A 15,161-nucleotide genomic window follows, 5' to 3' on the forward strand; every position below is an offset into this window, starting at 1 on the left:
CAATCAGTATCAACAGCCAAAGGACCACATTGGATAAGCCAAAGACAAATGTGACAGTGGGTTTATTATATTCCAAACAAACTTTTTCCATTTGCTTGCTAAATGGGAAAGAAACATGAAATCGCCAAACCACAACTGTTTGAAATACTTTCATATATATATATATATATAAAACGATCCACTGTTTTGCCTTCACAAAACAGCACAATTTTATTTTCTTTAAATAAATTGGTAAATATACATACATTAAAAATGGTCAGTTTACTACAGCTACTCAGTGACAGAATAAAAGCTGTGCATCAACAGCTTAAACATTGCTTGTCAAAACATAGTTGATTTCAAATCAAAAGGAGAGTAGGCCTAAACAATTTGACTGACTGGACATATACAAAAAGCCATCTATATGAATAGGAACTTATTACAAATACTGAGCTGTACATTAAACTAAAATAGTGTCTAAAAGACACAGCAGGAGCACCCTCTTCTATTCAGGAGAGGTCCTGGACTAGGAAATGCTGAAAGAACTCTTGGGTCTTCCTCTTCTCTGCAAGGTCCTGCTTTGTGGGTGACCTCAGTAGCAAGGCAGCAAAAATGCTGGCTGTGAAGGATGACACAGGGCACAATGTCAATAACATAATAATTACTAACTGGCACTTGATGTAAGATTAAACAGGTTTGCTTTTTTATTATGCATCATAAAATATTTTAATTAAAAGGAGAACAGTGAAAAAGGAACCAAATCCAGAATCTGACCCAGCATTATTACAGCCAATATCATAGCTATAGCTAGTATTGTATTACTAGGCTATTTTTTCAACTAAGTAAATAAATGATAACTGATTGCACTAAGGTGAAAAAGGAAAACAAAAAAAACATATGCACAGTATCACAGCACAGAAAGACTACTCTGGCCTTTGGAATATAAAACCCCAACAAGCTTCCATAACCATTTGCATGCAGTGGAATAATCAGGCATTTTATCGCAACAGTCCCTGGTGCTATTGTTTTACTGCTTCATTGCATATTGTGACACATATGGAAACCAACAAATAGGAAAGCTTGTTACGGCTTCTGATCTTAAACTTGCACCGCTCGACTTTGTAAACATTGAACCTCTTGGGTACTGGTCAAGAAGACCATGAAGTTTAATTTGAACCCTTTTAAAAACACATTCTGTCAATTGTTTGTGTGTTTGATAAGAATGAAAAAAGTGTTACACATTTTTCCATTTCACCTTACCTAAAATATGGACATCCAGGCTATTGTGTGTAGAATGCTTCAACAACTCGCGGAGAAAAGCCGCTATATAGTTAAACACGTTTTTATGGCACTGAGGTAACAAGGATACAACCTGAGGATGAAGAAAAACATCACTCAATACCAGACAAGTTAAAACACCAACATGAGAACAAGTCACAGCCAATTTCCCACAATTGGGTTGGGTTCACAACGGCACAACAGAAAATGTAAAAAAAAATAAAATAAAAAAAAAATAAAGTAAAAAAGAATTGTTAGTCCCTCCCTATTTCAGAAAACTTGAAGCCTAATGAACAAGACTTAGTACAGTAGACAATCATTACATACAGAATATCCTACTATAGGGGCACTGAGAAAAGTAATGTCTACTTTAATGAGTGAGTTGAATTGGTACTGACCTTTTTACACTGACTGGTGTTGGAGCAGCACTCCAGGCACTGCTGGTACAAGGAGAAGGGGACCACAGGCTCAGGGAGGGCATCAAGGAAGAGGAGCAGTGCTTCTGCCACAGAGTGGTTACTGCCAGCTAGAGGTCAACACGGGTCAAGGGGCATCAACCACTTAAAAAATACAGAGTAGACACTAAGACTCAATTTATCCAAGGTTGTGTCCATTAAGGCTCAAAATGGAAAACTTGAGCGTCTCTTATTGGACATGCCCTGTTTCAGGCCATTTTCTTCCGTTTAATGCCTAATGAACACAACCCAGGTGTACATCAGTTGTTAAGGATACGGAGCGAGTCTGGCATGCCAGTGTCAAGACAATCCCTTATCTCCACAAATTCACTGCGGAGCCCAGGTTGTTGAAATAGTTCCCCCTAAAAATAGAGGCAAAAGGTTATAGAGTTGTACTGTAAACGCAAAACTTCAAAGCACACAGAAAGGTAGCCGGCAAAAGGAGCAGCATTTCAACTGATCAGGGATTAGTATAACTGTATTCATGTCAATATTGTAGAGTATTATGCATTTCACTTTTTTAATTAAATCAACTAATAAATATATTTATTTGGCCCTTAACATTCAGACAGAGCAAGCTTTTACAAAAAAAGCGAACCGGGCATCACAGAGACAAAACCGTTCTGTTGAGTCATTCCAACCTGTTGGTGGTTGCCAGAGACAAATAGAATGTTTCCAAGCGTTCCTATTTTCACTCCGCTGGGTTGCTGTGGTGAAAGAGACTAATATGTCTGCACACAGCTGGGAGGACGCCAAAAGCTGCCCAACTCACTTTGAATTCTTTGAGGCTATGCAACTAACTGCGAAAGGGGAGGTAAGTAGGCAAAAGGTACCAGCCAACATCCTTGAAAACTAGTGTATTGTCAAGAAACTATTGCCTGATTCCAACCCGAGCTGTACTGGTTCTAATTTTTCCTTTTCACATTCTCCCTCCCAAGCAGCAACAACTATTGTGGAGGCATAGTACAGCTCAGGGCCCATTTTCCCAATATTGTATATTTATTTACTTAACTATGCAAGTCAGTTAAGAACAAATTCTTATTTACAATGACGGCCTACATGTAAATCTTACCTTAACATTAGAATTATTCCACAATACTGACAACAGATCAGCTCCTTGAGAGATATCACTTTATGGCTGCAAATATTGAGGCAGCATATTCTAATCCTTACCCTATAATCACAGATTAATTTGGCACATCATTGCGCACCTTACAAATCATGAAATATATTGAGGCAAAATTTACAGAGTGTAGCCTATCAATAGAACAATTGACTGAACATGAAATTGATTTCAATATGTTTGAAATATAAAGGGCTATATAGCCTATAGGTCTACTGTAGGCCTATTTATTATTTAATGCAATCATCTCCGTTTTCATTTGAAGCATATTTTTAAAATTGTAAAGACATTGGCAACTTTGTATTTGTAGTCAACTTCGTTCTGTTATCGGCGGTCACAGAGAGACAGATAAACAGCTTGATTCTATGTTTAGCGGAGATCTTCTGTGTATAAAGTGAGGGGCGAAAAAAAGCATCCAATGACGCACCTAGCTGTTCTAGGTTTGGCTCAGTAGTGCGAAAATGGTAAAAGATTTCGGTGAGTCCTGACCTGTTTAGGAGCATTACGGTATAGGTGGTCCACCATCTGCCATATCTCTTTAGGGATATCCAGGGGCTTATCGATGATTACGGTTCTGGTCTCATCACCTGACAACGTCTTTAGAAAGAAGACAACAAAAAAAAGACGACATTTTAGTGAAATGGGTTTAAATCCTGGACCTAACCTTTCTTGAACAACATGTCCTGAGAGGACAATGTGTTGTAGCTATTTATGCTGCCTGGATTAATAACTAGCGAGCCATAGATGATAAAATAAAAATATAATAAAGGGCGAGACATCTTTGGGCTTCTTTATTCTCAGAATCTATCATCTTTTCAGTTTTAGAATAACACTGATTGAAGATCAAACAAAAAAGCAGAGGCGAGGGTTGCTCTAGCGTACACGACAGCATGCTGTTTTGCAACACTAATGATCCTGTGGATATTCCCCCTGGCAACAGTGTGTTCTGGGCCAATGGGTGATTTGATTCCCTGTTCGGTAACCCACTTCAGACAAAATCTCCTATTTGGTTCACACAGTGCAAAAACAGTTTCTGTCTTTACAAAAGAAGTAGGCTTCGTACTTCTTTCGTAAAAACAGAAACTGTAAAGCTTACGAACAGAATTTCACTTTAGCTTCTGTCTTTAGTGCAAATGTGTCTAGTCTCTTGTCACAATGAATTGGGGGAATTTTGACTGCAGCTAGTTCAAGATTCACACTTCCGGGTCATTTTTAGATAACTGTGCATTTACATAGAAAACAAAATCCTACAAAAATGATCAGCAGGGCAGAATCCCCACAGAGCACTTTCACTTTTAATTGTTTTTATTCTGGGCAAGGCTTTTCATATAAAACAGCCTTGAAGAGGGGGACATTTCCAGGCCACGGTCAGCTGATTCTTCCCCCTTCTCCCAACGTGTGCACTTGCACACTCCATATTTCTCAATGGTGGAAACTCCCTTCAGCCAATGCTTAGGTTACACCAATATAATACTTTCAAATCCACGATGGGGAATGTACCAGACCACTGCACACCTTTGGAGAAGTGTGAAGAATGGGAAAGCAGCCTTCTGAGTCAGACTGCACCTGGGTCGTATTCACTCAGAACCATGAATTTGTCCAATAAGAAACGCACATTTTTGCTTTCCATTGCAAAATATATATATACACACACAATAATGAACAGACTCCTTTGCTGGCTATACTGAACTCACCAGCTCCCGGATGGTCTCCAGGGGCATTTCCTGGATGGGGTCCCTCAGTTGGCAAAGGATCTGGATGGACGAGCCGAAGCAGCTGGGCAGATAGTTGCCCGTCACAGAGAGAAAGTAGTCCTTTCCCCGCTCCAGGTGGAGCACCAGGATGTCCTCGATTTGCTGGCGGCCTGCGTTGAGCTCCGTGGCGGTGGAGCGGTTCACAAACACCTCCAGGTCGATGTCCACGTTGCCGCCTTGGTGAACAGTGCATGGACGGGATCAGGTATATAATGATTTATTAATGGAGGAACATTTCAGAAAAGCACCAATTCCTGATGATCAACTCCCTTAGACACAGATGAACAGGGTTGTGTTCATTTGGAATCAAATCAAAGAAAACTCCACTGACAAACTGAAGGAGAGACTACTTGGACATGTCCAATAAGAAACAGAAAGTATTCAGTTTCAAAACATTTGAAAATGTTTTCTGTTGCGTGACCTAATAAACATGATCCTGCTCTATGTAAATGTGCTGTGTGGAAACTTGTTGACGAACCACAAGCAAAGGTTGTACTGTACACAAAGCATTACTAACTGCACGTGAATGTGTGAAGGGAACCATATTCATTTATAGCTGCATCACTAAATTGACAATTTCAGAACTAAATGAGACAAACTGTAATACACAAACTATCAGCGAGACCCAGAGGCAAAGAACACTGAGGCACATCCACCACTCCTTCCATCCTAAGCCTTGAGATCTCGCCCTTATTTACAAGTCTCTCGTGCTAGACAGATCTGAAATTGCTTCCCTGCCATCAAACACGGAGTTGAGAAAATGCCTCTATCAATTGCAGTCACAGGGGAAAACTCAAATCTATCATTCACTCATAACAGAGCTATTATGTGGTCTCTCGCTTCATATGTCATTGAGCTCATGACATTGTGTAACATAGCGGGGAGGCCAGGTGCTTATATAAATTGATATCCATTCCTGAATGTAAGTCTTAGGCCCTGTTCTAATACTTCAGAAATGCCTTCCGACCTTCCTTGAAGTACTCACTGATCTGAATTAGTTAGGTTGAAGAACGTAATGGGGGTGGCAACCTTGCTTTCACCCAGCCAAACTCTAGATCTGGGGCTGTATGTATCAGATGTTTTGGAGTAGGAGTGTTAATGTAGGATCAGTTTTACATTTGAGATCACAATGAATTGGATTACATGGACGGGGGGGGGGGGGGTACCGGATCCTAGATGAGCACTTCTACTCTGACACACACCTTGATACATGTGCTTACCTCAAGAAAACACGGAAGAAAGAATAGGGCCATAAAGTCCTGCTATACTTACCCTGAGCGATGAAGCCCTTGGCCGGGTTGGCTGTGAGCCAGGGCTTGCAGTAGGTGGGTTCATCCAGCTTCTGGATGAACTCAAACTGGCACGGGACCTGCCCGTCGTTGAAGAGGGTCAGAGTCTCTGCCTGGTGCTGCATGAACTTCACATCTTTGAAGTGGAACTGGGGCGGGAGATTGATTTGGATTAGATTTCACAGGTAGGGAGTAGGGGTGTGAAAATCACAGCGTTGATTACAGTTGATATGCAGCCATTGTCAATGGTAGGGGATGTCGGCTTCAATATCCTAAACGGCATATCTAGAACCAGACTACAAGATGTCATGTTGAAAAACCGTGACGGCCCTGATGGAGAAATTGCACAATAATTGTTCTGCAAGTGCAAGTACAAAGCGCAAGCTGTCAGACACCATACGTGGCATTAACAACAGATTGTTGGACGTCTATGAACACGCTGTCATACATCACTGCAACGAGCAGTGGGACATGATCTACGTACTGACAACATGGAGAGGCACACAACATAGAACCTAAAATTACATTAATACCACTGTGAGCGGTGGAAAGCAGTAAGGCAAGTGTCGTCTGGTAGGGTTTCCTCTAGTTAACAGTCACAATTGGCTATAGTGTAAAAATTCATGAAAACATAACGTAAGCTTAGGATTACACTAAGGTTAGCAGTGTGGTTAGGGTTAGGTTTAAAATCACATTTTAAGAAGATCAATTGTAGAAAAAGGCGGGCTTTATGACTTTGTGGCTGTGGTAACTAGTGACGACCAGTATGTAGGAATTCCAGGACTGCAGTAGATTGAACTGCATTGACCCCTAACGGTTATACACAGAACCACATCTGAATTGTGAAATCACGTCATTTGAATTTATTTTAAAAAATGTTTAAAACAATAAAAAGTGCAGTTTAAATGTTAAGAAAAAATGTAAATTTGTACATGTAGCACAGACGTTTTCCCTCAATTTTACTCCTGTTCGTAAAGAGCAAAGCTCCATTGATAAGCGTTGTTCACAAGGTTCTGTTGCTGTCAATGTTCACTGATAAATGTTGTATTGTGCATTATGAGACCATAGAAATGTTAAAATTCTTAATCTATAACAATTCACAGTAGAATCACTTAACTCTTGACCACTCACCTCTCGCCTGGACAGCGTTACGGACGGAATGCACTCGTTCTCCATCTTGTCCAATGAGCGCACAATTTCCTCAAATGTCTTTTTGTAAGACTCTTCGTTCACCAGCTTGATCTGAAGAAACAGCAGAGAAGGGAGGTTAAAACACAGATGAATAGGGGAAACTAGAGGCATATCATTATTTTAACATTTTAAAAAAATGCCATGCAACAGAATATCTAGAATTAGAATCCAAATACTTGTCATGAATGGATAAATGAAATGCCCAAAAGCACAATTCTAAAAGTTGTCTGAACTCTAAATATATGGCTCTGGGGGAAACTCAGCCGGTCACAAGGATAAAAAAAAATATATATATATATATATATATTTTTTTAAACACTTCCACTAGGGAATTCCCATATTTGGTCAAGATGAAACTCTTCCCACCACATTGCTTGCTCTGCCCCATAGCGTGGCTAAGATTGTTCAGATGGGCCTTTTACAATCTTGGGTTATCTATAAGAATCTTTGGTTATGACCCCCAAGCTAAACCAACCAAAATCTCATGGTCTCTAAGAGGTCAAAGGACAGATGGCGGAAACTAATTCTCACCCCCATCTCCAGCAGGGAGCTGACTGGCTTGTGGTCGCTGGTATTCAGGTCCATGTGACTCTGGTAGTGCAGCTGCCGCACATTCTTGCCTCGCCACAGGATCCGATCGCACCACGCCGGCACGCGACACTTTTCACTGAGGGCGTGAAACATGAAACCTTAAGACATTTCGGAGACAGATTCCACGCAATAAGACATTTAAGAGTTTTGGAACACTTTATTCTGCAGCTATAAGGCTTTAAAATGTATTATAAGAACGTATGAGCCTTTGTAATGCACTATAAATCAGGCTTATAATATATTCTGTCTCCCTATGTATCAATATTCCAACTCAAAACGTCTTAGGCTCATTATGCGACAACCATAAGACATTATAAGGGGTTCATACATGTTCTTACGATGCATTAGAAATGGCATTATAATGCAATATATCTGCAGGCTTTTAGTAAAGTGTTACTGTTTTCTCCATTGCCTTTATAGATAATACTAGACATTTAGAGAGAAGTTACCTTGTGTCCCATTGGTCAGAGCCAGTGTCGTATTTGTAAGTGGGCAGGAAGCCAATTTCTCCCTCCACAAAGCCCACAAAAACAGCCTTCTCATCGATCTGCCTCTTCAGCTGAGGACCATTGAGCCACAACAAGACATCGTGACAATTACCACACTCATCAGGGTTTAATGTGACTGGCACTGAACACAGAGATTAGCAGTCTTATTCATTAGGGCATAATGTAACAAAACGTTTTGCAATGGAAAATTTGTGTTTCTGATTGGACAATTTCAGGTAGCACCTCCGTGTTTCAGATCAGTTTTCTTCAGTTTGGAGCCTAATAAATATGACCCTGGGAACAATGTTGTGGAACTTTCAGATATTACATAGAACAAACCTGCCTGTCTGACAAGTAGAGTAAGGAATCATGTCAGCTCTATTCATGACATTTCTATCTGTAATGTTCTACAACATTTGCCTACTGAACGCATCCTAGAAGTAGACATTTAAATGCCTTGAAGTTAAGTGGCTTGAGATTACCTACCTGGTCATAACTGTGCAGCGTTTCAAAATCCTTCTTGGCGATTAAGTCCTTCACATTGTCAACGTCAAGGTCACTTAGCCTGTAGTTGAGATCTCCCAGCCATAGGACCACACTGTAAGCAAGGAAAAGATGATGCATTGAGAACATGGAAAATCTGAAATATAACTACTCTTCTATAATTCTATTTCAATACAGAACACGGTGGCTGTTGCTTTGCATGTGGTTCTAGAACTCATCCCATTCTACAACTGCATCAAAACACTGCATTCATTTCAGATGTTCACCTAAGCCATTATAAAGTTATGTGAAATTGGCAAGGTGCACTGGTCTTGTGATCAAAGGTTTACATAATACATTCGCTATTTTGTGTCCTGTTCATTAGGCACAAAATAACAAACAAAAACAACAGACTGAAAAGCCAGGGATTATCTGGACTCATCCAATAAGAAACTCGTTTTTGTTTTCCTTTGCAAAATATTATCAATGTGCGCCCTAATGAATATGACCCAAAACATATCCAATAAGAAACGCTCATTTAAATGTTTTGGCCCTAATGAACACAACCCTGAAAAGTGGAAATACTGCTTTGTACTAAAGACTTGTTCATACTTGTGCTTCATGATGGTGAGTGGAGCCAGCGCGGGGTCGTGCTGGCGGAAAAGCAGCCTACTGCAGATGTCCTTGTAGTCCTGGTTGCGCCTTTCGTACTCCTCGACGTGGGCGGCCAGGTGGGAGTTGACCACACAGATGTCAGAGTTGTGGAAGCGGAAGCGGATGGCCACAGCACCTTTGTTTCCCTGAGGAGAGAGGTTTGTAAAACATTTGATATTTTGTGCCCTTATAGAACAAACCATTTCCCTGCTGCGTCATGAAAAGTAGCACGCGCAGTACGGTTTCAGAAAAAGCTTTGTTTGTTTATCTAGCAGTGGATACGATCACATGCAACTTCAAATACAACTAGTGCAAGTTATTAACAAACACGGAATCAGACGGTTAGATAAAGCTAGAAGAATAATCAACTTGTTGAACATAGCTATAGCCATCAGTCTTGTGTGTTTTCACGGTCATCACTCACTCACTGTTGAGTTTGTCAAGGTCCCGACTTTAGCGTTAGCTATCCTGCTACAGAGCTTGTTGGTACCGGGATGCGCTCGCATCACCCGAACTTGACATCTGTTTGTATACAAAAAATAGCTCTATGAACAATAGGAAATCCAATGTGTTTTCCAAACACACCTGGGTTCCAAGTCTGGTGTATTTGAGGCTATAAATGTGAGAAAAACTGGTTTTCTAAATCCTGGTAAAAGCCAAGTTTGTAGGTAGAAGGGGTTGTAGTGCAATATAACTCCTTATCCAACTGTAAAATGGAAGCTAAATGAAAGTGGACGCCAGCCAACCTCCTGCTCTAAACTGCCAAGACGGCTAAGCAATTGATTACAGCCCACTTAGCGGCCAAGGATATGTACTCCTACTATCCCCTCACACCACCTACCATTCTACCCATGATGCCGGTGCCCACGGTCTCTGCCTCCATCTCAGAGATGTGCTTGGCGTGCTCATTCCTCACGTAAAACAGCAGCATGATGCCCACCAGACGAACCAGTTTCACCTGTAGGGATACACAGGGGTCATAGGTCACAGACAGAACAATACACTGGTCAAGCATTTGCTATTAGCCTGATCCTGGATGTGTTTGTGCTGTTTACGAAACACCTAAGGTTGTTCAGGTAGTGTTAGCGGAAGGGGTAAACAATAGAGATCTGGTCAGGAGGACCGCAGTGAAGTGGCATACAGGACAATGCAATATTGTTCATGCCAATACTGCAGGAGCAAAAAGGCTAAATTGCTAACAGTCAGATTGTTCCACATTCAATCCTGTCAATCCTGTCAAGGATATAAACCGAAGTAGGATATAACCCAACATTACCATATTAATATTAATGTGAAACCAGCCATTTCACAGATTCTTGCCCTATGCTATGTCAATTACGAAGCGACCAAGTGTGCTAAATTCACACCAGTTGACAGAGGACTGACAAATGACACGTCATCATACTGGGTGGTTGAGGGAGAAAATCTTTACAAGCCTTTTAAAGAGGAAGAAGAAGTTTGGCTTGAGTCGGCAATTTATAAAAAGGGGAAATAGGTCTAGATAAAAAGAAGATCGAAAAAGAGAAGCTCATGTACAAGCTTTCACCAGGTTAACAAAACCACACATCGTATAAAGGGAAGCAAATAAGTCATTACAACATTGTACCACTTTGCTTTGGAAGAATCTGTAGTACAGCGACACTCAATTGTACCAGCTGCTCCTTCCTCACTGACTTGAGGTAATCACTGACATGCATGTGCTCAGATAAGTGAAAGGAAGATTAGCACCCCACTTCTTTAACCTCTACGGGCTATGGGGCAGTATTGAGAATTTTGGAAAAAATATGTGCCCATTTTTAACTGCCTCCTACACCAACTCAGAAGCTAGAATATGCATATTATTGTTCAGGTTTGGATAGAAAACACCCTAAAGTTTCTAAAACTGTTTGAATGGTGTCTGTGAGTATAACAGAACTCCTATGGCAGGCAAAAACCTGAGACAGATTCTGACAGGAAGTGGATACCTGATGTGTTGAATTGCCTTTAAGCCTATGCCATTGAAAAACACAGGGGCTGATGAATGTTTTGGCACTTCCTATTGCTTCCAGTAGATGTCACCAGCCTTTACAAAGTGTTTTGAGTCTTCTACAGTGAGATCTGACCGAACAAGAGCCATGGAACGGTAATGGCCGATTAGACACCTGGCGTGCGAGTTCATGTTGGGTACTCTCATTCCGAAACGTTTTGAAAGAGAACCCAATCGTCCTCCTTGAATTTTATTCATGTTCTGGTTAAAAAAGGCACTAATGATTTATGCTATACAACGTTTGACATGTTTGAACGAACGTAAATATATTTTTTCCCCTCGTTCATGAAGACAAGTCCAGCTGGCTTAGATCATGTGCTAACAACACGGAGCTTTTTGGACATAAATGATGAGCTTTTTTGAACAAAACTACATTCGTTATGGACCTGGGATTCCTTGGAAGTGACATCTGATGAAGAGAATCAAAGGTAATGGATTATTTACATAGTATTTTCGATCTCTCCAACATGGCGGTTAGTCTGTATCGCAAAGCGTATTTTTCTGGGCGCAGTGCTCAGATTATTGCAAAGTGTGATTTCCCAGTAAGGTTATTTTTAAATCTGGCAAGTCGATTGCGTTCTAGAGATGTAAATCTATAATTCTTTGAATGACAATATAATATTTTACCAATGTTTTCTAATATTAATTATTTATTTTCTTGTGCTGACTTGACTGCCGGTATTGGAGTGAAACGATTTCCTGAACATCAACGCCATAGTAAAACGCTGTTTTTGGATATAAATATGAACTTGATAGAACTAAAAATACATGCATTGTCTAACATAATGTCCTAGGAGTGTCATCTGATGGGAATTGTAAAAGGTTAGTGCATAATTTTAGCTGATTTTATGGTTTTGGTGACGCCTGTCTTTGAATTGACAATACGTTACACACAGCTATTGTCAATGTACTCTCCTAACATAACCTAACTTTATGCTTTCGCCGTAAAACCTTTTTGAAATCGGACAACGTGGTTAGATTAAGGAGATGTTTATCTTTCAAAGGGTGTCAGATAGTTGTATGTTTGAAAAACTTGAATTTTGACATTTATTTGGTTTCAAATTTGCCGCTCTTGAAATGCACCTGCTGTTGATAGGGTGCGCCACGGGTGGCACGCTAGCGTCCCACATAGCCCAAAGAAGTTAACCAATCCAACCCTCTCAGGACACGTTTTTGGCGTATTCAAACAGGGCCTTAGTTATAAAAAAGAAACATGCATGTAACCTTCCCCACAGTCACATTAGTGTGATTTCTCCCCTTCTCTGCTGTCTATCACAGCCTCCTGGTTTCAGCCAATCAGTGTGCCCGAATGGACAAAGCAGTATGATGTTGTAATGACTTATTCAAAACTGTAATATCTTATGCTTCACGGAGAAGTGGCTGAACGATGACACTATCAACATACAGATGGCTGGTTATACGCTGCACCGGCAGGATAGAACAGCGGCGTCTGGTAAAACAAGGGGCGGCGGACTATGTATAATTTGTAAATAACAGCTGGTGCACGATATCTAAGTCTCGAGCTGAGGTAGAGTATCTCATGATAGACCACACTACCTACCTAGAGTGTTTTCATCTGTATTTTTCGTAGCTGTTTACATACCACCACAGTCAGAGGCTGGCACTAAGACAGCATTGAATGAGCTGTATTCCGCCATAAGCAAGAAAACACTCACCCAGAAGTGGCGCTCCTAGTAGCCGGGGACTTTAATGCAAGGAAACTTAAATCTGTTTTACCAAATTTCTACTAGCATGTTAAATGTGCAACCAAAGGAAAAAAAACAACAACTCGAGACTATCTTTACTCCACACAGAGACGCATACAAAGTAGAGGTCGACCGATTATGATTTTTCAAAGCCGATACCGATTATTGGAGGACCAAAAAGGCCGATATCGATTAAAATCGGCCGATTTATTTAGATATATATTTGTAATGATGACAATTACAACAATACTGAATGAAAACAATATAATACATAAATAAAATCTATTTAGTCTCAAATAAATAATGAATCACATTCAATTTGGTTTAAATAATGCAAAAACACAGTGCTGGAGAAGAAAGTAAAAGTGCAATATGTGCCATGTAAAAAAGCTAACGTTTAAGTTCCTTGCTCAGAACATGAGAACATATGAAAGCTGGTGGTTCAACATCCCAGTTCTTCAATATTCCCAGTTAATAAGTTTTAGGTTGTAGTTATTATAGGAATTATGACGCGCCGACTATTTCTCTCTATACCATTTGTATTTCATATACCTTTGACTATTAGATGTTCTTATAGGCACTTTAGGATTGCCAGCCTAATCTCGGGAGTTGACAGGCTTGAAGTCATCAACAGTGCTGTGCCTCAAGCATTGCTAAGAGCCGCTGGCATACGCAGTAAAGCGCTGTTTGAATGAATGCTTATGAGCCTGCTGCTGCCAACCACCGCTCAGTCAGACTGCTCTATCAAATAATCAAATCATAGACTTAATTATAATAAACATATGGTCAAATCCGGAAACTATCATTTGGAAAACAAAACTTTTATTCTTTCAGTGAAATACGGAACTGTTCCGTATTTTATTGAACGGGTGGCAACCCTAAGTCTGAAGGTTGTGCAATGTAACAGCAATATTTCATGTCATAATTATATAAAATTCTGGCAAAATAGTTAACAGTTCGCAACGAGCCAGGTGGCCCAAACTGTTGCATATACCCTGACTCTGCTTGCACTGAACGCAAGAGAAGTGACACAATTTCCCTAGTTAATATTGCCTGCTAACATGAATTTCTTTTAACTAAATATGCAGGTTTAAAAAAATATACTTCTGTGTATTGATTTTAAGAAAGGCATTGATGTTTATTGTGAAATGATTGTACTTTTTTCGCAAATGCGCTTTTGTTAAATCACCCGTTTGGCGAAGTTGAAGTAGGCTGTGAATCGATGATAAATTAACAGGCATTAACATCGATTAAATGCAACACATGACAAGCTAGTTAACTACACATGGTTGATGATATTACTAGGTTAACTAGTGATTACGTGAAGATAGTTTTTTTTATGAGATAAGTTTAATGCTAGCTAGCAACTTACCTTGGCTCCTTGCAGCCACAAGGTCCTTTTGACACTGCACTCACGTAACTGGTGGTCAGCCTGCCACAGTTTCCTCGTGGATTGCAATGTAATCGGTGTCCAAAAGGCAGATTACCGATTGTTATGAAAACGTTTTATTTTTTGTATATATATATATATATATATATATATATATATATATATATATATATATATTTATTTATTTATTTAAAATCGGCCCTAATTAAATCGGTCGACCTCTAATACAAAGCTCTCCCTCGCCCTCCATTTGGCAAATCTGACCATAATTATATCCTCCTGATTCCTGCTTACAAGCAAAAATTAAAGCAGGAAGCACCAGTGACTAGATCAATAAAAAAAGTGGTCAGATGAAGAAGATGCTAAGATCCAAGACTGTTTTGCTAGCACAGACTAGAATTATGTTCCGGAATCGTACTACACCGGCTCCGACGTTCGGCGGATGTGGCAGGGCTTGCAAACATTACAGACTACAAAAGGGAAGAACAGCCGAGAGCTGCCCAGTGACACAAGCCTACCAGATGAGCTAAACTACTTCTATGCTCACTTCGAGGTAAATAACACTGAAACATGCATGAGAGTACCAGCTGTTCTGGAAGACTGTGTGATCCCGCTCTCCGCAGCCGATGTGAGTAAGACCTTTAAAACAGGTCAACATTCACAAAGCCGCAGGACCAGACGGATTACCAGGACGTGTACTGCAAGCATGCACTGACCAACTTTCCCTGTCCAAGTCTGTAATACCAACATGTTT

General features: G+C 40.3%; 1 protein-coding gene across 3 annotated transcripts in view; it reads right to left on the reverse strand.

Annotated features, from left to right (window-relative positions):
• Positions 1–43: 43 nt before the first annotated feature.
• Positions 44–15,161, reverse strand: part of LOC115176668 (type II inositol 1,4,5-trisphosphate 5-phosphatase) — a 33,712-nt gene continuing 18,594 nt past the window's right edge. For all 3 annotated transcript variants that reach the window (XM_029736829.1, XM_029736838.1, XM_029736846.1), the window contains 13 exons: positions 10,127–10,243; positions 9,244–9,431; positions 8,635–8,746; positions 8,110–8,219; positions 7,601–7,736; positions 7,010–7,120; positions 5,862–6,027; positions 4,530–4,765; positions 3,325–3,432; positions 1,990–2,074; positions 1,656–1,783; positions 1,240–1,351; positions 44–598 (listed from right to left, as the gene is read on the reverse strand). In XM_029736829.1, coding sequence (XP_029592689.1) covers positions 489–598; positions 1,240–1,351; positions 1,656–1,783; positions 1,990–2,074; positions 3,325–3,432; positions 4,530–4,765; positions 5,862–6,027; positions 7,010–7,120; positions 7,601–7,736; positions 8,110–8,219; positions 8,635–8,746; positions 9,244–9,431; positions 10,127–10,243 — 1,719 coding nt within the window. In that variant the 3' untranslated portion in view covers positions 44–488. The remainder of the gene's footprint in view (positions 599–1,239; positions 1,352–1,655; positions 1,784–1,989; positions 2,075–3,324; positions 3,433–4,529; positions 4,766–5,861; positions 6,028–7,009; positions 7,121–7,600; positions 7,737–8,109; positions 8,220–8,634; positions 8,747–9,243; positions 9,432–10,126; positions 10,244–15,161) is intronic.

The sequence above is a fragment of the Salmo trutta genome, chromosome 3 (genome assembly GCF_901001165.1).
Source record: "Salmo trutta chromosome 3, fSalTru1.1, whole genome shotgun sequence".
NCBI lineage: Eukaryota > Metazoa > Chordata > Actinopteri > Salmoniformes > Salmonidae > Salmo > Salmo trutta.